This window comes from Camarhynchus parvulus, chromosome 20 (genome assembly GCF_901933205.1).
Source record: "Camarhynchus parvulus chromosome 20, STF_HiC, whole genome shotgun sequence".
In the NCBI taxonomy this organism is placed as follows: Eukaryota; Metazoa; Chordata; class Aves; order Passeriformes; family Thraupidae; genus Camarhynchus; species Camarhynchus parvulus.
In genome coordinates, this window is record NC_044590.1 from 14,172,766 (window position 1) to 14,195,005 (window position 22,240).

General features: G+C 49.4%; 1 protein-coding gene across 1 annotated transcript in view; it reads right to left on the minus strand.

The window, feature by feature from the left end:
* CHD6 (chromodomain helicase DNA binding protein 6) overlaps positions 1-22,240 on the minus strand; it is a 95,513-nt gene that overhangs the window by 44,483 nt on the left and 28,790 nt on the right. The window contains 1 exon segment of the mRNA XM_030963178.1: positions 8,894-8,949. Coding sequence (XP_030819038.1) covers positions 8,894-8,926 — 33 coding nt within the window. The 5' untranslated portion in view covers positions 8,927-8,949.

Below are 22,240 nucleotides of genomic sequence, written 5' to 3' on the forward strand. Positions count from 1 at the left end.
CCACAGCACTTCCTGCCTGTTGCCCTGAGCCAGAGATTGTCGCAGTAGGGCAAGGAGAGGGAATTAGGGATACCTAGCAGCCTACAGAAACAAAAATAGGGTTCCCAGGTCCATCTGGTGCAGAACTTGAGAAGAGAAGGGTTAGACCAGCACTGTTCACAGGAGCTGGGTGTGTGCAGCCTCTCATCCACCAGCATCCCCAAACCCTTCTCATCAGGGCTGTTCTCGATCTGTTCCTGCCCCGGTCTGGATCAATACTGGGACTGATACCCAATCTACATGTCCTTAAAGATCTGCCAGCTCTGTTCCACTCCCTTGTCCCAGAGGGCAGTCTCCCAGGGAATCCCACTGACTATCTCCCTGAAGAGCTGGAAGTCTGTTTCCCCCCCCTAACACTCATTGTCAGCACTTGGCCTGGATCCCTGTGGGCATCAGGTGTCCCAGCCTGCCGTGTCACAGGAGCAGTGCTGGTCCCAGTCAGCAGCGACTGCTTCCATCTGGAGCAACCAGAAGCCTCTGGTGCAGGCCCTGCCATGAACAGGCCATCCAATGCCAGCCTGTGGGACTCAGGCACACAGCCAGGGCTCACACAGGGAGCACATGGACAGAGAGGTAGGGAGACCAGGCTGCTTCCACCGAGTGCTGCAAGCCCAGAAACCATACTCCCAAAGCTGGTCTATTTTGAGGGGAGAATGCTTCATGTTATGCTCTTGAAGCACACAGCAAGCTCTGGCCATGCACGCAGGACTCTGCTGCCAAGTACAGTCTGCAGTGAGAGCCTGGCGCACTGCCACGAGCCAGGGAATGGGATTTTTCTACTACCCCTCGATGAGGTTCAGTTTATCCTGGCTTCTCGTCAACAGGAAAAGCCTAAGAAAGCAGAGCCAGCTTGTGCTCCTGCATGGCTCCAAAGCACCCTCACTGCTCTGCCTGCAGCAGCCTGGCTGGTTCCTCATGGCAGGCAGGAGCTCACTGTCCCTGGGCAGCTGCTGCCGGAACATCGGCTGCTGTCCCTGTGCTGCAAGGGAAATCACCTCTGCTTCCAAAGGGTGACAGCCTGAAGGGCTGGGATCACACTGAAGGGGACACAGCACTCACTGCAGGGAACTGCTGCAGCAGCAACCTTGACCTGAGTGGCCTGAGATACAGGTGTCCATGAGCCATCAGGCTGCCCACTGCTGTGACTGGGCTACCGGTCACTGTGTCTGCAGCCATGGCCAGCACTGACACACCACCATACTCAGATCCCCTTCGCAGGAGAGGAACACATGTAGCTGCAGGAGCCTAAACCTGGCAAACCACAGTCCTGGGATATGCTGCAGCAGGGTAAGACAGGCTGCTCTGGGTTGCTCTGACCAGCTGGGAGCTGCTCTGGGCAATGCTGACCCTGAGGGGGCAGGGGTGGAGCAGGGCAGGCAGTATCTCTGTACGCCATCTGCCCAGGCTGGTCCAGCACAGGCTGCACCCACGCCTGTAACCTTGGGTGCCCATGTACCTGGGGGCATTCAGTACTTTGTAGTACTCATAAGGTAATACGTCTAAGGTATTGGGGAAAACCACTAATTTTGGTTAAATCCTGCTGCCCTTCTAAGTGGCATCTACTTCTCAAGGTGTGAGGCAGTCTCCTTGTCACATGCTCTGTACAATTCAGTTCTGCCATCCTCCCCCCGCAGAGCTCTCTTGGCCCAGCTAAGGCATAGGTGACAAGTCACCCTCTCCTCACAGGTAGGCTGTGCCAGCTCTCAGGCCACCTGCCTTATCCTGCTCAGCGCTTCTTCCAACCTCACTGGCTATGGGGTGGCAGTAGGAAGCACAGAGCATCAGAGGTACCACAGAATAGTAGGAGGGCTTCTGCTCTGTTCCTTTTCCCTTTACAAACCACGGAATGCACCCTGGAACAATCTGTAGGCAGATGCCAAACTCAGCCAGTGCTTTACAGTCTCCTCCAGGAGCAGGGACAGCCCCCAGTGACGACACATACCAGGCTGGTTCTCCCATACTACCAGGAGCATCTTGAGACTTTCCTCAAATTTTCAGCCTCCCACTCCATTTCAGCAGCTCAGATGACTGCAGGAATCAACCAGAACCCTTCTTTCCCTATTTGTGCTGTGAAAGCAGCAGCATCTTCCCTGTATTTGGTTTCCTTGCCTTTAACCAGTCACTAATTTACAGAAAGACCTTTCATCAGGACAACACTTCACATGTTTACAAGCATTCAGTGAGAAACCTTCTCAGCTGCTGGTTGGGAGCCCCTGAGTCTTGCACCAGCCCAGCCCAACTTCAGCCCTGTGAGCCAGTTATCTTTAAAATCCCCAAGAGATTGCAAGGACTAACTCTGCTTTGCAAAAGTCATGTTGACTATTCACCAGTGTAGTATTTTCAGAAACAAAGTGCTTAATTATTATAGTTCCTAACTATTTACTCAATACCTAAGTGAATCTATTGACCTTTAGTTTCACATTTACTCCCCTTTCCCCTTCCATGGTCCTAATGGGTGATGGCCCAACACTATTTATTAGCAATTCCAAATCTCACAGTGTTCCTTTACAACTCCAGAGTGAAGACCCTCAAAACAGGTGGCTTATGTGACTTTGTTTAAAAATATCTTTGCCACACCCTTTAAGGGCAACCTTCTGATGCCTCTGGCAACAAAGATGGCTCTGGGTAGAGAGCGTATTTAACTGAGCTGTTCTGCCAACACTCACTTTCCATGAGCCCTCACTTGACCTCACCCTATTTACTCTGTGACTCCTCTTAAAGACTTTTTAAATCCCAAGAGAATTGGAAAAAGATCTGTTATTAGACTCCAGGTCTTCAGTGGTTCCTAATGTGATGCCCTGCCTTGCTACAGGGTTACTTTTAAATTCACAGAGCATGCGTCCTTTTTCTTACTATCACTTTCTTAAACTAAATAGAAACATAATTTTCCATTCAACTGCCCATTCTACATACCCATTTTACATGTATCCCTAAGCAAGCAGCTTTGTTGTTTCTGGGTATTTTGGAGTGGAGAAGTAAAGATGATGACTTCCACAATTTGGTAGAGGATGCCCATCTCTGAACCTATGGTAAAATAATCCAGGCGTGCTCTTCTTCCCCAGAACACTTTTTATCCCTAGAACTATGCTTTTGTACTGCCTCTCAACTGGATTTTTTTTTTGTGATGATTGTAATAATTTCACATTTCCAGAATACACTTTGTGATGTTTTTTTTTATTCACAGAGGAATCTTCTATAAATTACATTTCATACAGTCCTTCAGCATCAGCTGGAGCAGGGAGTCTTGGTCCATGTGTCTAACTACTGTCAAATAGAAGGTCAGGAGAAAAAAAAATGTTTAAAAACTCCCCAGAGAGCTGCAGAGACTAACAGAGTGCACTTATAATTGTAAGACCCCATTCTAGGGCAAAACCAAGGTCAGGGTGGGCCTTAATGGTGTGGTGTGTTTCCTTAACTTAAAATTCTTTTGTTTCATTTATAGTCTCAGCTTGAATGCCAAGTTTTTATTCAGGATTTGGTGGAAAACACCACCAGGAGGGGGGAGGCAAAGCAGCTCCTGCCCCTGTTACTCGAAGAGCTCCCTCCCCCAGACTGCTGAGCCTGTGGGATGCCCTGGCTGCTCCAGCCCATGAGGCTCACACAGCACCCTGGATCCTCTGCAAGCCCCCCAGCAAAGCTGGGTGCACAGGCACGTGAAGGGACAGTTAACCAACTCCCCTGGCACATGCATGGGAGCTGAGGAGCAGGGAAATTCAGCAGTGTTTGCCCCACACCTGCTTAGGGCAAGGCCAGCAGGACTGCCTATGGTGAGCCAGGGACAAAACCTGCAGCCTCACCTGCCTGCAACAGGTACCTGCAAGGGGAATAACAGCAGAAAAGAGGGAACTGCAAACAGAAGGTGGAGAGGAGAAGTAGCAACATCTGCTGCCCCACAAAGGAAGCGCTGATTTACACAGCTTATGCACTTTCAGCAGCAGCAGTAGTAATAATAATAATAATTAATAATATCTGTGAGAGACAGGAGCAGAGAAGCTCCTCTGGCCCCACATGGTAGGAGTCACATGCCAGCACTGCCAGGAGATGCGATGGGGATGAAGGAGATGTTGCATCCACACTGCTGGGTGTTGGAGCCTGATCCATATCCAAACCCTGCACTGTCCCATGAGTTTGGGTGCAGGAAGGAGAAAAGACTAAAAGTTTCATGCCTAGCACATAATCCATCCTGCAGGCTTTCCTCTCCAAGAGCAGTGTGGCTCTTTCCCAGCAGGGCAAAGCTCTGCCCTAGCCTCAGGATCTGAATGGCAGCTCTGTCTAGTAAGAAGGCCACAGATGAGCTCTTCCAATGGTCACAACACCAAGAGCAGATCCACCTCCTCTGGCAAGCAGGCTCAGATGACATCCACACAACACAGCCTCACCAGGCAGTGCGACCACAGCCAGCAGCACATGCCACCTTGCTCCCAGCTGCTAGGACCAGTCAAGCCCTGTTTGCTGCATGCTTGGCCAAGCTTTCCTGCAGCGCATCAGGAGAGCTCTGCAGAAGCCTGCATTTGGGTCTAGGGCATGTATCAAACCCCACAGAGATCTGTTCTGTATGAGGAGTGTCCACAGGGACCCTGACTGCAGGGGTCATAAAGGTTTCCATGCTCTTTAGGCAGGGACTGATGCCTGGGGGTTGCCCACCCCCCCCCAGCACTAACCAAAGCCACCAGCCAGCCTACCACTGCAGGATGGGCAGCACGACACAGTTCTGCCTTCCTGAGATGGTCAGGCTGGCCCCTCCAGCCCAGTCTATCCACACAGCTGGTTGCAGAGCCCAACAGGAGCAGAACAGGCAGCTTCTTTGACACAGAGGGTTTTGGCAGGCTGGTGAGCCAAACACTCCAGCAGCCCCATCCCCACCAGCGCTGTGTACAGCATGGGCTGTTGTGCTCAGGTTCACAGTGTCTGCACCCCTTGTTTCCAGTTCTTAATCCGATACAACAAGAAGCTAAAAATATACAAGTGCCACCTTCCATCATGTCTCTGAGCAGGCTCTGCAGTCACCGTGGCATGAGTGCAGTGGAGGTGGGGCCTGGCTCTGTTCCCAAGATGCTCCACCACAATGCAGCTCTCAACAACTACAGCTCCGAAGCTCTGTCCGGCGACAGGGCCAGCCCTGGCAGGGGGCACACGTGTGCCCACCATCCTAGCAGAGGGAATGGGTGGAGCAGAGGGCAATGCTGCTGCCCTGGGCTGTCCAGGCTGTCCTCCCCACGCAGGACGAAAACCTGTGCAGCCCTTGGAGCTTGGGGAAGACCCAGCACTTGTGGCTGTGTGTGCAGGAGAAGGGCACCCTGGCAGCTCACTGCTCCCCCACCCTTCACCCTTACAGAGTGAGTGCCCAAAACTCCACCCCAGCATTACGGGGTCATCAGACCTGACAGTGTCACCATGACAAAAAAGGCCACAGGCAGCCTGGGACAGAGCTACAAGTGCCCTCGGGCTTGGACAGCCCTGCCCCTGGTGCTGCTCCCACTGCTCAGGAGCCTGCCACAGCCTCTGGGAACTCTGGTAAAAACCCCCAACTGCATTTGCAGGATATGAGACAGCAAAGCTCACTTTCACATAAACAGACCCATAAAATTCAGGAAAGTCCTTCATTTTATGCAGTGAGGGCTTGAAGCAAAGGCAAGCAGAGCTCCCCCAGATGCTCCCAGGGTCTCCCTCTTGCAAGGGCTGCCCACCCAGCAGCCACAAGATACCTGCAGCCCTGGTCTGTTCCCAATGCCTCCCACTGCTATCTGCAGACTGCAGGGGATCCAGCCATTCCTGCCACTCCCAAGCCCAGGATGGAAAGTCAGAAGACCCCTCCAGGAGAAGGCTAAAGGGTCACAGGACTTTCCACCTCTCTGTCTCAATGCAATTCTGCTCTGCTCTCACAGTCCATGCAGGATGGGAGCATTTTCATGGCTGTAGAATAAGGAGATTTAGAGGCACTGTGGGATAACTGCATTTATTTTATTCATTATTTCTCTGGCTATTTAACAAGTCAGAGTTTGGAAGAAATAAAGAATAGAAAAGACCCTTCAATGCCCAGGGACAAGCAGGACAGGAGAGACAGTCCAGGGAATGATGGTGCTGAGCCCTCAAAGGAAATCCATCACTTGTCATTGCTTTCGGGGGTAACCAGGCAGTCCTGTCCCACCTCCACCAGCAGACAAGGCACCCTGGCATGAAAACTTGTGTCATGAGACAAGTGACAGGTTTCACAAGTTAGTCACAGCTTGATGACAAATGTACCAGATTTTTGTGCATCACTAAGGAAAAAGAGTTGTGGAAACACAGCCCCTGCCTTTGCTAACAACAACCCCTCACACGAGTGAACCAGCTGGCAGTGCCCTGTAACCCAACCCATCATAATTTGCACAGGAACAGAAGCACTGCTACAGGGGGCACCAAGGGAGCACCGAGAGGAGCTCCTCCCCAGACATCCCACTTTGAGACCCCATCTCTCCAGCCGAGATTCCTAATCCACTGGCAGTGAACACAGGGAAGACAAAGCACTGGCCTAGGACAGCCAAGGACCAGGGAAAGGAGAGAGTACATCCAGTATTTTTTCCCAAAGGCAGTTGACAGTTCCCCTGCTGTCACCATGATATTTTCTGGAAAATCCCTTTGCCAGGACTTCTTCTCCTGGCAAAATGAGAAGCCTCAGCCTCTCCATGTTTTGCTCCCCTGGAATGTGATTTGGAGAATTGTTTACTCAGCACGTGAATTGTTTTTAATTAATGACCAATCCTAGTGCAGCTGTGTCGGGACTCTGGTCACTCACAAGTTTTTATTATCATTCTTGTTCTAGCCTTCTGATGTCTCCTTTCTCTTTCTTTAGTACAATTTTAGAATATGGTTTTCTTTTAATATAATATAATATCATAATATAATATATGAGCCTTCTGAGAACTTGGAGCCAATTCTCATCTCTCACCTTGTCCTGGGGACTCTCACATCAACACCGCAACACCCTGCCATCCTCCACCAGTATGAAGGATACCAGCATTTTGCCAATCTTTTCATCCATGGGCCTGATCCTACACACCTTATGATGACCAACATGGAGTTTCTGCAGGTGAGAGGCTGCCAGGGAAACATATGACTTTTGAGAGCCTTAGAACCACATAAGCATCTCATCTTCTCCAGAGAGACTGTTCAATGGAAGGCAACAGCCCCTCTTGGTGCCATGAGAAGTCTGTTTACAAGGTGTGGGCACTCCTTAGCTCAGGTGTCCAGAGTGATGTGGAAGGCCACCCCTTGCGAGGTTTGCCCCCAGTGCTGCTTATCTGAGCATGACAGGGAGCCACCTACCCCTTCACCACCTCAACCAGGCACCCAGAATGCCTGCAGGAGCCCTGCTTGGCCAGGCTTTCTTCCAAACACTGAATTTGGGAATGCTGCACCCCACCTCATGACATGCTGCAAGGTTCGTCCTACACTGCTGCTGGCTTAGAGATCTCAGGAGATGAGCAGCTGGAACACTCTATCCCGCCTTCCTCACACCACATGCCTTTATCTCTCTCTCAGATTTTATCTGCAGCAATAGCTATAGAAAACAATTTTCAGCTGAGCACTCTAAAATCTCCCAATGGTGGGGAAGGATGGTTTTGCCATGCTTAAACCCCATGTCATTTCAGTAATCCCACTCCAGAGCAACCAAACATGCTATATTAGCCCAACGAGTGGCATGAATTTCTTACCTGGGCTTTGCTATCAGAGGAGGGAGATCACCAACCCACACCCCAAAGCATCCTGCTCTCCTCCAGAGGCCTTTGCTCTGCCCTATCAGGAGCAATCCAGCCATGCTGGTACACAAGACCTTCCATGATCCCTTGCTCCTCTTCCTCACTTTGAGGCTGGTTCTGCTTCTTCACATTATCTTCAGGACACACTGCTAAACTCATTACTTCCTACAGTACTGGTGCTCTGAACACACACCATTCAATATCTGCAGCATTTGCCTCGCTGGAAGCCCAGAACAGCACACTGACCTCTTCAAAACACTTCCTTCCCTTCCTCCTCCCATTAACCTGCCATGGCAGTGTGATCTGGGCTGCCCTGAGTATCACATGCTGTTCAGCACTGGTTAGAAATGGCACAGGCTTGTGCTCTCAAGCAGATTTATCCCTTTGCTCAGTGTTCACTTGAATGGTTTCCTATTAAAAGCAGCGCCGACACAAATTAGCTCCAGGCAGACCAGTTTGTTTTATACCTCCAGCCATATTTCAGCCCCACAGGCAGAGTGGCTCTCCATGCATGTAACAGGTCCTTTCCCGTCAGCAGAGTGCCACCAGTCAGGCTCTTCCCCTGCACACACTTAATACAGAGACCACTGGCTCATAAACCTCCTCTGGGAGCAGCAGGCTGTTATGATCCAATGCAGCAATCCAGAAATGACAGCTTTGTGAGATGGGATTTCTTCTGAGTAAGGGAAGAAAATTCCCCCCTGTCCAAGCTCTCACAGCTCCCAGACATGATGTTCCTGAATCTCCCAGCTGGTATTAGTCTTGGTGTATCATGTTAGCAGCAGCAATCACAGCAAACATGTGGCTTTTTAAGGAGATTACAGCAAGAACCAATATTGTGGACTTTGAGACTAAAAGAAGGGCTGCTCCTCCACTGGGGCAGCATCAAGAGCACTTCCACTGCTGAAGATAAACCCCACTTTGTCCAATGGTCCCATCAGGCCCACCCACTCTGGGGTACAGCTCATGTCCTTGAAATTTGACCTGAGCTGCACCCCTGCCTGGAAATTCAAGACAACACTTGCCCACCACACATCAGTTGCAACAATTTCCACATGGGACACGGTCCTCAGGCCTTGACAGCTGAATTGGGAGAAGGAGAGAGGGTCACAAACCTGCTTTTCTTTTTTCTGTATTTTCATTATCATCAAATCTGGGATGAATGTTATTTCTGCAAGACACAACACAAAAAAAATTCACAATGATGAGACTGCTGAATCTCCATCCTTCTATTCATCCCTCCAGAAGGCTGATCCAACCCCAGGGCTGCTCAGAGCAACAAAGCTGCCAGAATGAAACTCTCAGGGACAAGCTTGGGGATATCTGCTCTGCTGAGCCACGGCAAGAGCCCAGCCACAGTTATCACCACAGCTCAGCTGCCTGAAACCCACCAGCCAAGACCAATATGGCAGCCACAGTCTCAGCAAGAAGCAGCACGTCTGGGGTTTGCACAGAACACACTCCAGCTCCTCAGAGCCCCAGGAACAGCCCAGGCCCTGCTGAGAGATTTGTTGGACACTGCCAGCCCTGCAGCAGCAGAGGGAAGTAAACAAACCAGCCTCTGCCAAGCTGCAATGACAGCAGCAACAGACTGGAGAGGATGCGGGAACTTGCTGTGGGCTGCTCCCTATGACCGTGACCATGGAACAGCTGCTATGGGGACAAAGATGGGCCAAGCAAGGAGGAGAAGAGCCATGTCTCCCCTTAAGCAGCCCCAGGTGCAGTGCTGGGGCTGGGCTGGCTGTGTCCCCAGGCCTGTGCCCCCACAGCGGGGAGGACCCTGCATGAGTGGCACCCACCTTGTAGCCTACAGGGAGGATGGGCTGAGGGAGGGGTCATTTCCAAGCAAGTCCCCCACAGCACGCCTGATCAGAGGGGCTGCAGCTGCAAGTCCAGCTCTTAGCAGCACCTTAGTGCCAGGGGCAAACCAGGTCCCCATACTTTTCTCCCCAGTGGATCAATGAGGGGTCTGTGGCAATGCAGCACCAGGATGTGACAGCTACAGCTGATCTGAAGCTGCACAGATAAATTGGCCATAACAGACACCAACTCAACCAGCCTAAGTTTGTTAGAGAATTGAAGTAAACAAGTCCTCGGGTATGATAATGATAGGTCGGATTCAAATTCAAACAGGAGACCCCAGCCAATCCCATTTAATTACGAATGCAGACATATCATCGGCCAGTGAGCTGGGTGGTGTTGAGATCCCAACCAATCAGGTGTGTAGGCACAGGAAATTTGAAGCCCCTATAAAAGGGGGCGCCCGACAATAAACTTTGGCTGCTGTCGCATGAATTTTGGTGTGTTCTGTCACATGCCTGTCTCCAAAACTGCGACAAGTGGTGACCTCTGACATGATACCACAGCTGCCATGGGTAGAGCAGGAAGAGAGGGCAGCAGGGAAAGATGCCTGCAGCCTGTGGAGCTGCAGAGAGCAGTGAGCAGAGCCACTGTATTCCCAGTGGAGCAGCAGGTATAGCTTCGAGCAGCACGGAAGCTGTGAAGAGCGATGGGGAAAGCCTCATTGGTCCGGACCCTTTGTAAATAGAAGAGGTCGCCAGGAAACATGGGAGCATGAGGTTCAGTGGAAGAAGACCCTGTGGTAAAGGTATGGACCCTCTTTTTATCTGAATGAGGGCTAAATTTTGTGGAACAGGCTCTGGAAGCTGTTATGGATGTTATAAAGCCCTGGGAGACTGGTGGAACAAGCTCTGGAAACTGCTACAGACACTGTGGATGTTATAAGGCCTTAGAGACTTGTACTGGATTTGCTGAGACAGTTAAAAGATGAGTCGGACGATGGTGGTGGGGACGCTGCAGGCTCCGCCCACTCAGGCATGCACAAGGACAGGGCACTGGGCGAGCAGCGGGAGGCAGGGGTGCCACACCAGATGCGTGGGACAGGAGGGCGGGCAAGGCAGCTGCGTCGTGCTGTGAAACCACGCCACAGCGCGAGGCCGCCCTGTGCCGGGACGCCTCACCAGTGGAGAGCGCCACAGCCGAGCGCTGCGATGTCGCACCGAGACGCTGCAAAGCCACGTCGAGCTATGGAACCTCGTCTGCCACTGAGCCCTGCTGTGCCGCCGTGTCAGGCGAGCACTCTGCAGCCATGCCTGACACACTGGCTCTACAGCCGCACCGCAGCAGCCCTGCAGCCACCCCAAATGCACACCGACAGGTCCTTCACCATACAGATGTGCTTGGAGCGCCTCCTCCCAGGGCTGATTGGCTGGCTTGCCTCTGAAACTGCACCTATGACCCAGATTCCATTGGGCTTGCCCACTAACCACTGCGACCCATGGGCGAACCCTGGAGATACATCACCACAGATACCCATACCCATGGCCCATGGACGCCATTCCAACGTCCTTCCCAGAAGTAGCGGCAGGACGGAGGATCCCAAAGTCCCCGTGCTGCGAGCATTGCCGTCGCCACTACCAGAGCTGCAACCACCCCTTGTACACATGCTGGTAGGGGACTCGACACACACACAAGAGATGATGCCTTTGCTGCTACCGAGTCAGCGCTGTGCTGCAGTTTTCCATATGACCCTGGTGGGTCCAGCCGCACCGAGTGATGCAATCTTGGGGAGCCCTGAACAGCCACCACTGCACTGGGACCAGGGGAGCCCGGTGGGCGGGAGACAGCGAGCTTCTCCTGCCCTCTGTGCAGCACACCTTCGCGGTCAGAGGCTGTGCTGCCAGCCCCGCGCGGGGGGACCGTGCAGCTCCGATCTGCCGCTCCAGCCAGCTGCTGCTGACGAGCCAGTGCTGTGACTGGGGTCTCCATCCCGGCCGGCACAGAGGCCGCTCCAGCCGCAGCCGCAATCCCATTCCTGCGGCCTGCAGCAGCAAGAAGAGGCAGCAGCACAGCCGAGTGGCCACAACTGTGTTGGGGAGACCCCGAGACTGAGGGGGGCAGCAGGCAGGGCCATCCAGCCGCTGCAGCCCGGTGTAGCCGTGGCTGTGCAGATGCCCAGCATGCAAGGCAAGCCCAGAAAGTCTACCCACAGAACTGAGAAACATTAAAAAGCTCCTTTGGTAAGGTTTTCAGGAATCAGACAGGACAAATGGTTGCCATGGAGACAAGTGCCCATCCTAATAATGATTTTTGTATATACCTACAACAGCTTTAGTCTTCATGTTATGATTGGCAGCACTGGATCCTTTCCTTTCAAATGTGTATTAGAATTTCAGCAGAAAACGGTGTAATATTTAATGATCGTAGTTCAACTTAATAATTCTCTTCCATATAAGACTCACAGTAATTTTCCAGGTTGTTTTTACCCTCCAAAGAAAAAGAAGCATTAAAGTATTTATTTTTCTCTTCCAAAAATCTTACCGTTTCAGTTATGGGATTTCCAAATCTAAATTAAGTTTTGCTCATTAAAAATTGTGCAAATATTTTATTCAATGATGGGGGCTGTTGGCTATTTTTAGTTTATATGACAATTATCAAATCTATAGTAAACCAGCCAGACTGACAATATAAAGCTCTAAAGCTTAGAAGCCTATTGAGACAACACCAAAAGGGAACCTATGGAATATACTTGTAAGTGGAAAGCTTTATTATAAAGCTTAGAAGTTTGGAATGTTTTTCTCCGACTCTTCAGAGTAAACTGTTTCCAAAAAGGAGTCATACTGATACATACACTATATTCATACAATATTCAGGGTAATATTTACCTGGACTTCATCACCTTACAGTACTGTTGTAAGATACAGATGATAAAACCCTATATCTGACTGGACATACTTTGCAATAACTCTGGATAATGGCAACATAACACTTAGTTTTGTCACCCTCAATTTGATAAATAATCCTTCAAGAAAAAAAAAATACCATGCAAAGTAAATACCAAGGTACAGATTTCTAAATCCCTGTATTGTGCCATATGTCCCCTGCAACTAATGTCAGCCTGCTAAGATAGCCTAGTATGGAGTCCCAAAACTATAAATCATGGAAGTATAAAAACTTTTCATAGAATGAAAGTCTGAAATAAGTCCGGAATAGAAAAGACTGCTTTGTTCTTGAATTCAACCTTTTCTATTACATTTATGCAATTCCTATAGTTATTATCCTTAAAGGTCTTGTAAAATTCTTAGTATTTCAAAATCATGAATCAGAACATAAGATGATTACACAGGAGACATAAATTGTTGAATTTTTCTTTCTATCTGCGCAACACAAATATTCAGCATAGGGGATTAAAATTCATTACAGATTTAAAATTAGATCAAATAGAATTTATTCCAGTCTTGTCATCTCTGGATTGCAGTGTTTGAAGTTTTAGTGGGGAAGACACTAGTGTGTTGCTTTAAAGGAGGTATTCTTGCTAAGAGTAAAGATGATGCCTTTATTCCAACCATATTACTAATATTTGAATACTTTAATTTCCACCATATATATAATATTTCCCAGTGATGGACCTTCTATAAATAGTTATCCTGTGTTTCAGAAGTACTGAGCTTTATTATAAATTCAATTTACCCTGTCAGTGACCCAACCAATTGCCCAGTGAAAAGAGGTGGCATATATAGTATTGCCAGTCCTTTTGTGACAGCCTCCTGCTACTTTCCTGCATCAGACATAAGGCAACTTCACTGAGACATAAACTTTCTTAATATTTATGACATTTTAGAATTCAAAGACACTGTTTGTTTGAAACGTCCCCAAAAGAACACTTAAAGCTCACGAAAGCAAACACAGAGGTACTAATCTAGGAGAGAAGGTGTTTGGGCAATTGGATAACAGGTTGCATGTTTACATGTCTGAGTGGATTTATTATGTTTGTGCTCACCTTGTTTGAGACAATGAGCACAATGTGACCTGTGCATATCTGGCACCATGGTTTAAGATTATATGCCTTGAAGGTGCAATGCTTTATTTGTAATCAAAAGGGAAATGTACCTAAATTTATAACAGTTACCTTGCAAATAGACTGATACAGAAACTTAATAACTTTAAGGAGTAAAATCCCAAGGTTATAAGGAAAATGTACATATGCTTTTCATTGCTTTATAGAATCCTCTTTGACATGATTTGATTTTTCTGAAACTTGACTTGTAAACCTATAAATACATTCTAAGGGTCTTGCTAAATTTATTTCAAAGGTATCTGAGACAGCAGGAGTAGCAGTAACATTTTGCATTTCATTTCAACAATGATTGTTGGTTTTCTTTGTACATAACTCCTTAGGCTACTCATTTCTTCAAAGTATGATTTAATTTATACAGAGGAATGTTATTGTTGTAGTCTATAATTATTACCCAATATTTAGTTTTGCAAAATGAGTGCTCACGGAAGTGCTGATTTGACAATTTTAAGTACTGCAGCGTTAAAAGCAAACAGACCCAAACCAAAATGGACACTTTATATTCACTTATCTAATGAGGTCCCATTAATTAGGGTAAACTGAAGCCAGGATCTGAAACCTTTTCTACCAGCTATTATGACCTGAAACCTTTTCTACCAGATATTATTGTCCATATTTAATTAAGCCAGCATTGTATTCACCACCTCTGCAAATGACAAGGATTATGTTAAAATTAATACCAATTCCTCTGGCTTCTGGGGAGCCTGCAGTGTGTCATTTCTTACAGTGACTAACTCAGTACAATAGCTGTGTGAGTAACTTAATTCCCTCTGACATCAAGAAACAACTACATAGGTGTCTCTCTGGTCTGTAATGCTGCAAGCTACCTGCATTTATAGAGACAGATAACCCAACTGATTTTGCACTATGTTTTTGGTATTGTGACTATGCAAAGGGATTCTACAAACACAGCTAAATAATGTTGTTACCGTTATATATACCCATTAAATAATAAGCTAAGATCACACCCAAGTGAAGAGGCCTTCACAGGGGAAGTCCAAGGGCTCCACATATACACCATGGACCATCTGTGGGAACCCTGTAGTGACAATTCACTTGTGACTTCACTCAAGGATCTTGAGAATCAAATATTTTAAGGACATTACTAACACAAGAATGTGTCATTTTTAAGCATAAACCAGGATGTGACCTGAAAAACCTAACCAAGACACGGGGATGGTTCCTTTGATGGTTTTGAGTTGTCTTGTTCATGCCAAAAAAGTAAATGGCACTTTCAAAAGGGGACGTGTATATATATATATGTGCATTATTATAGTTATGTACAGGCAATTTATAATATAATTCGTTATTTAGATAAGGATATATGACAAAGCCAGCTGTTCTATGAGTTATTACTGAAAGATTTATTTTTAGAATACGTTAGGGAAGCCCTCCCATCCTGGGTCTTGGCTCTGGCCAAGGCTGGCAGGGAAAGTATGCCAACAAACCCAGGTGTTTCTGTGCTAAAAGTGAAAGTAGGTCACTTTGACTAGCTGCTTCTGCTTTGCAGAAGTTGGACCCCTTTCCTTTGAGGTAGACATGGAAGCCTAAACCAGAAAAGGCTCTCCAAGTCCCCATTGTGAAAAGGGGGCTCCTCAGACCCTGGATGATGACAGAGCATATAGGCAGTTGTAAATCTCACCTTTGTAATTTCATTCAAAAGTGCATGTTTTGTTAGTTGAATTATATTCCTGTTAAGTTGTAAAAATAAAGAAAGAGGGGGAGTGTGGGGTGGATGTACACCTCCCCCTTAAAAGTCTTGGGTGTTCTCATGTTTTTCAATCAAGCCATAACACGACCTAGCAAGCCAACAGTCGGAGGCAGAAGATTATCAACAATGGTAAGACAATCTACCTATCACCTTACTTGAACACCAAGATAAACATTTGGGAGACATCAGTGACAGAAGAATGTGTGCTTTTAATCGAGATGGTTTTGAGTTGAATAGTTTATTGTTTGTAGTGTAAAGTTGTAATTTGTAAATATATTTAAAGATATGAGGACTTAATGATATTAACTATTTAAGGAATGAATTGCAAACCCGAACTAAGACAAATTGTTTCTCCTTGGTTTTCTCAGGGATCCAAAGTTGAAATGTTTCCTGTTTGTAGAGTTAAGTTGTAAAATTGTAACTTCTAAGTAACGAGCTTGCGGCCATTTTGAAATCTTGTATTGCTGGTGATCCCCTCTGCTAGCTCCTAGATATGAATGCTACCACTGCTATGAGGAGCTGGGCTGGTCCAGTTGGGTGGAATCATCTGTGTCATCAGGCCATCTAGTCATCCTGTCTGCAAAGGGCCCTTGCAGAAGGATGACAAAGAACACTTTGCATATTTAAACAGAAAGGGGGAATTGTGACAGCTACAGCTGATCTGAAGCTGCACAGATAAATTGGCCATAACAGACAGCAACTCAACCAGCCTAAGTTTGTTAGAGAATTGAAGTAAACAAGTCCTCGGGTATGATAATGATAGGTCGGATTCAAATCCAAACAGGGGATCCCAGCCAATCCCATTTAATTACGAATGCAGACATATCATCGGCCAGTGAGCTGGGTGGTGTTGAGATCCCAACCAATCAGGTGTGTAAGCACAGGAAATTTGAAGCCCCTATAAAAGGGGGCGCCCGACAATAAACTTTGGCTGCTGTCGCATGAATTTTGGTGTGTTCTGTCACATGCCTGTCTCCAAAACTGCGACACCTTGACACCTCTCTGGGGCAAACAGAGTGTTCCCTCAGGCTCTCTGCAACAGTGGCTGCAGTCCAGCTCGGCCAGCAGAACTTTTTAGCCTGTGTCTGCAATGGCCACAGCTCCCATGCAACACCAGAGCAGCTAAACCCAAACACAGGGGAACAGCGCCCAGCACCCCCTCCTGAGCTTCATGCACTCTTAGGACCAGGCGAGATGGTGAGCTGACACACACCTGCCCAGGCCTGATTTCCCTGGGGACTGGGCATAGGTTGGACACTCCCAGATGCAGGAGAAAGCTGGCTTCACTGCCTCCCTCCCTCCAGTGCTGTGGTGGCAGGAAGGCCAGGAGCAGCCCTGCCACATGCAGGGTCAGCATCAGAAACAGCATCAGTCTTGGGTGGATGGGGCATTGCTGTAGCTCCTCAGGATAAGCATGCTGTGACAGCAAAGGGGGACAGGTTGAGGCTGCAGTCTGTGCCCTCCCCATGCTGCTCTAGCCATGGCACACTCAACAGAGCTCTCAGCTGTAGATGCTTTTTGGGCAGCCAACCATCAGCAGTTGTCCACTCCACAGTACCAGTAACAGGTGCCAAAGACCTCAAAAGTATTTGACAAGTGTTTTAAGACAGAAATCCCACAAACACCTGCCTTGCCTTTCCCGCCGGTACCATGCAAACTCCATACCATGAGGCATGAGCTGTCAGACTCGCTGGCACAAGGGCACAGTTGGCACTGCCGTCAGCCCACAGGCCAGCCCCAGTGACCCCTCCCCTACCTCACTGTCTCTCCCTCCCCAGCAGGAACACCAAAACTCAACAGGTCCTACAGGTTGGCAGTGCTCAGGGTGACCAACTCTGCATGCTGACACTGGTTCATGGTTCATGTCACCACACTGAAAAGAAGAGGCAAAGGCTGCTAACTCTGATCCTGGCTACATGGCACAGGCCAGGCCATCCCGGCCCACATCTAAGTCAAGCCAGGTGGGAACAAGGAAAGGCACCCAGTGCCACAACATGAGCAGGGAGGAGTTTCATGGAATCTGTGAACAGGATGACACAGATTACAATCTTTCCCATTACAAAGCGTCATGGAGATGGTTTATTAACCTATATAATTTTGGAGGGTTTTGATTTGTTTTGTTTTGTGCCCAGGGGTGGCTGCTCTCCTGGCCCCATCCCCATTCTCCCTGGCTCTGGGACTATCACCATGAATGGGAGCCAGGCCGGGGTTTCCAGAGAGAGCTAGGGTCGAGGCGAGAGGCAGTTCTTCCCTTTTCCACACAAGCTGTTGGACTGACCACGCAACTGGTGTCTCTGACCAAAAATCAAAAAATCCTGCTATTTCTGTTGGGTTTGGTTTTTATCCTTTTTTTTTTTTTTTTTTTTGCTTTGGCTCTGTGACTGGACTTGCCGGCTTGCTTTTTCTGCTGTTCTGCTGTGGGAAGCCCAGAGCCAATGGACAATGGGAATGTCCATGTAGCACAGAGACATGGGAATACCCTTGTTTCCCTGCTGAGGGTTGCCCCCCTGCACAGTCCAGACCTAGAGACCAGCCAGTGCTGGTGAAAAATCCTGCAGAGCCTCTCTCTTGCCCTGCTCGGGAGCTGGGCTGCTGCTGTCCAGCACGCCCTGCCATGCCCCTGCTACTGCTCTGGGCTTTTTGCTACACTTTTTACCCCCAGGAGGTCTCACAGTCCAGCTACAGCTGCAGAGCTTCGGCTACCTCTTGCTTGCTACCTCTGGGTGTGCCCACCCTGCCATTCCAGCTGCTGCTCAGAAGTTCCTGCTACAGTTCCTTTTGTCACCAGCCGGAGGTGCAGCGGGCCCGGCCGTCCCTGAGGGTTCCAAAGGCAGCCCCTTCTCCATCCCTTCCGCCAGCCCGCCCGCCATTGCCGTGCGCAGAGAGGCGGCCGAGCTCGCGCCACAGCGCCCCCTGCAGCCCCGGGGGAATCATCGCCCCGCCCTGCCCGGCCGGGAGCCAGCAGCGCCCCTGCTGGCTGTGCCCAGAACTGCACCGCAGGGGAAGGTGCCTGCAGCCGGGACAAGGCCGGCCCTGGGGTTTGGGGGAGGGGGGGCAGGGTAGGGTTCCACAATTTCAATATCTAGCATTTACTCAACTTTGTTTTTCTTTCTTTTTCTGTTCCTTGCAGGCACCCTTATTTTTTTTTGTTAATAACCCTTTGTTTTCAGTTTCACCATCTAGTATCCATTTCTCTCACTGGCTGAAGAAAAGGGTGCTACTGAAGCCCTTTCTCTTCAGAGGAAATGCTCATTACAGGGTGTTTTCTCCTGAAATTTGTCTCAAAACCAAGACACTAAGCCTGTCCTGTACAGTCCCTCCTGTACTGCTGCAAATGTGTTCAAGGAGGGCCCAGAAAATACAGCACAAGCTAGAAGACACATGCAGCTGCAATACAGCTGCTCTCCAGGAAGGACTGCATAGAGATTTCAAACCGAGTGGGTGCAACAGCTCAGAACAATTGTGCTGGGCTCCAACAGGGACCAGTCCCATCCCAAATAGCCAGATGTGTAGTAGACCTGGGTTTGGTTCATTTTTCACAGTGGTCTCTGTGCTGCAGGAGGCTCCAAGGTGCTCAGCTTACTCCTCCTTAGGAGCACATGAGCACACTGGTCTTCCCCCACCTGTCTCAGCTTGGCCCCCAGCAGGCCCTGCATCCCAACTGAGATGCTCCTATCCCAGCTCTCACTTCCCAGCCCTCTCCTCACAGGTTTTAAAAACACCAAATCATAGAATATGCTGAGTTGGATCAGACCCATCAGGATCATCAAGTCCAACTTGTGGCCCTGCACATGTCACCCTAAGAATCCTGTCATGTGCCTGAAAGCATTGTTCAAACACTTCTTGAAATCAAACAGGCTTGGTGCTGTGACCACTTCCCCGGGGAGCCTGTTTGACTGCTCAATCTATTTTCTGCTGGAGTAACCCAGAAGATGGATCTGGGGCGCTCCAGCTCTTGTGGGAACTAGCACTCTCTTCCTGCTCTCTGTTTTCATTCCATCATTAAAAGGCTGTCAAGTCCCTCACAACCGCGGCAAGGCATGGGATGCCTCCTGTGCTCAGTGAGGTCTCCCTACTACTGCTTTGCCCCAAAGAATCACCCTGTGACGCTTAACTTTAAGTACCTGGCACACCCCAAGGGTTTTTGCAGGCCAGCCAACCTGCTGCTCCCAGAGCCAGAGCAGAACTTACACCACTCAAACAACTTCCAGGCTGTGGGCTGAGCCCTGGCACTTAGCATTACAACTCTAAGGTGCCTGTGCATGTCTCCAGCTGTGGGGACAGCACCAGGACAGAATCCAGCAGCACAGGACTTTCTCTAGGGAAGGAGAAAGGCTCACACATTGTCTGCACAGCAGCAAAACTTCTGGCAAGACAAGGTCAAGATAAATGCCTTGCTACAAGTTCCTCGTCATGGGGCTAGCCCAGGCTGGAAGTCTCTCGTTGCATGGCCCACAACAGGCCTATCACTCAACTCTAAGTTTTCAGGGCGCTTGTTTTTTTTTTTTAATAAAGAATAGAATAAAAAATATATTGTGCATCACACACGTTGAGTGGCCTATGGCCTATGGCCCAGCATGCTCATTGCCTTTTGAACAGTGTTAACTCAGGCAGCTGCAGCAGTTGAACGAGGGCTGGAGGATGCCCAGACATTGGTGCTGCGGTGAGTGGCTCAGCTCTGCTGCCTCCAGAGCCCAGCAAAGGGCTGCAGGGCCCTGCTGCCACCAGCCCTGGTGCTGTCACACAGCCCTGGTCCCTGCTCCCATGGGCTGCTGTTCTAGCACCACCCCACCTGCTCCTTCCCAGGCACCCAGCACTCAGGTAGGGCAGGATCTCAAGGAGGTGGCACTGGGCTGGCAGGACAAAGGCTGTGGGCAGGGAGGAGCAGCCAGTGCCAGGAGCCAGCTGCCCAGAGGAACCTTTAGCTTGGCTTCATGAGCCCCAGCAGCAGCGGTGGCAGGAGACCAAGCACAGCTTCTTCACCAGGATAGGGAGCAGGCAGCTGGGCTCTGCCCCACATCCAGTGCTCCTAAGAGTGGCTGTGAGGGACAGGGATGTTCCTGGGCTCTCCAGCAGAAAGGAGAGCCAGGCCCCCACTGCCAAAGCAGCCTCTGACTGTAGTCTGACATTCTTCTTCCCAGATGTATTGGTTTTGCATGGCCTGGTTTTAGGTAGCAGGGGTACCACAGAAGCTGCTGGAAACTTCCACTATGTCTGGGAGAGCCAATCCCTGGTGGCTCTGAAGATGGACATGCTGCTGGCCAAAGCTGGCCTAATTTGAGAGGTTGGTAACGCCTCTGTGATAACAGATTTAAGAAGAAAATCAAAACAAAGGTGCAGTTTTTTCTTTGAGTCCCAGAAGAGGAAGAGGTGAGAACATGTGAGGGACACAACATGGTGACACCAGGGTCAGGGGAGGAGGAGGGGGAGGAGGTGCTCCAGCTGCCAGAGCCAAGGTTCCTCTGCAGGCCGTGGTGAGGACCACAGTGAAGCAGCTGTGCCCCTGCAGCCCACAGGGATTCCCAGGGGATGCAGAGATGCAGCCACAGCCCATGGGGGAGATGCTCACACTCAAGCGGGTGGATGCCTGGAGGAGGCTGTGATCCAGTGGGAGACGCGGTGGAGAGAGAGGGCCCCTGCTTCCAGGCTGGAGCAGCCTGTCCTTGCAGGACTGCACCCCGTGGATGAGTGATCCACGCTGCAGCAGTTTTGGGAGGACTGTGTGCCCATGGGAGGGGCTCACGTTGCAGCAGTTTTGGGCAGACTGCTGCCCATGAGATTGGTAATCCATGCTGGAGAAATTCACAGAGAACTGTGGGAGGGACCTGTCCTACGGTGACGTTATGATGCTTGTATCCCCATTCATATGTTCTGTTTCTGCGGGATATTATGTTCCGTGCCTTTAAGACTGGCTTTGAATAGTGAAAGTTTTTTTTGGGTTTTTCTTATCAGGGACACAGAGACGGGCAGTCCTTAGTGCTGCTTTCGCTTTTTTTGCTTTTGCTTTTTTTGCTTTGCTCTCTCTTGCTCCTGCTTCTGCTTCACTTCTGCTTGCTTTTTTTGCTTCTGTTCATTAGCTAGTTTAGCTAAACAGTCCAGATTTCTTCCTGGACTGTTTTCTCCTCTCCTTTTTTTGACCATCTCGAACCAGCAACGGACTGGGACCCTGGAACACCGAGAGTTTACACTCTGTGGCTGCAGCAGCTGCCCCAGCGCCAGAGGGACTGACTACAGAGAAACCCGCACCGCCCCCCGAGAGAGACTTTCTGAATTTGTCATCTTTTTCAGAGTGGTGTCATCTGGTATTGTTCATTTTGTGTTCCGGGGGGGTGCTGTGCCTGTTAAATAAACAGGTTCTTTCCACTTCTCTCTGAGGAATCCTTCCCGAACCGGCTGGGGGGAGGGGCCATGTGGGTTTGCTTTCTGGAGGGGACCCCTTTGGAAATTTTTTACCAAATTTGCCCTAAACCAGGACAGGACCCCACGGTCTCACACAGGAGCAACTTCTCTCCCAGAGCAGTAGAAGAAAACCTTGAGTGATGAACTGACCAAACCCCCACACGCTGTTTCCCTGCACTGTTGGTGGGAAGGAGGGAGGGGCTGGGGGAAGAAAAGGTGTTTTAAGGGCTTATTTTACTTCTCATTATCCTACTCTGACTCTGTTAGTAATAAATTCACTTTGCAACTTTAAGTTGAGCCTGTTTTCCCCTTGAAGTATTTCTCGTGGTCCTTATCCCAACTCATGAACCCTTCACTATTTTTTTTCTCTCTTCTGCCCAGCTGAAGCAGGAGGGGTGAGCGAGCGACTTCTGTGGGTGCCTGGTGCTGTGCCAGCATCACACCCACCGTACACCCCTGTATTTCCACAGAACTAGA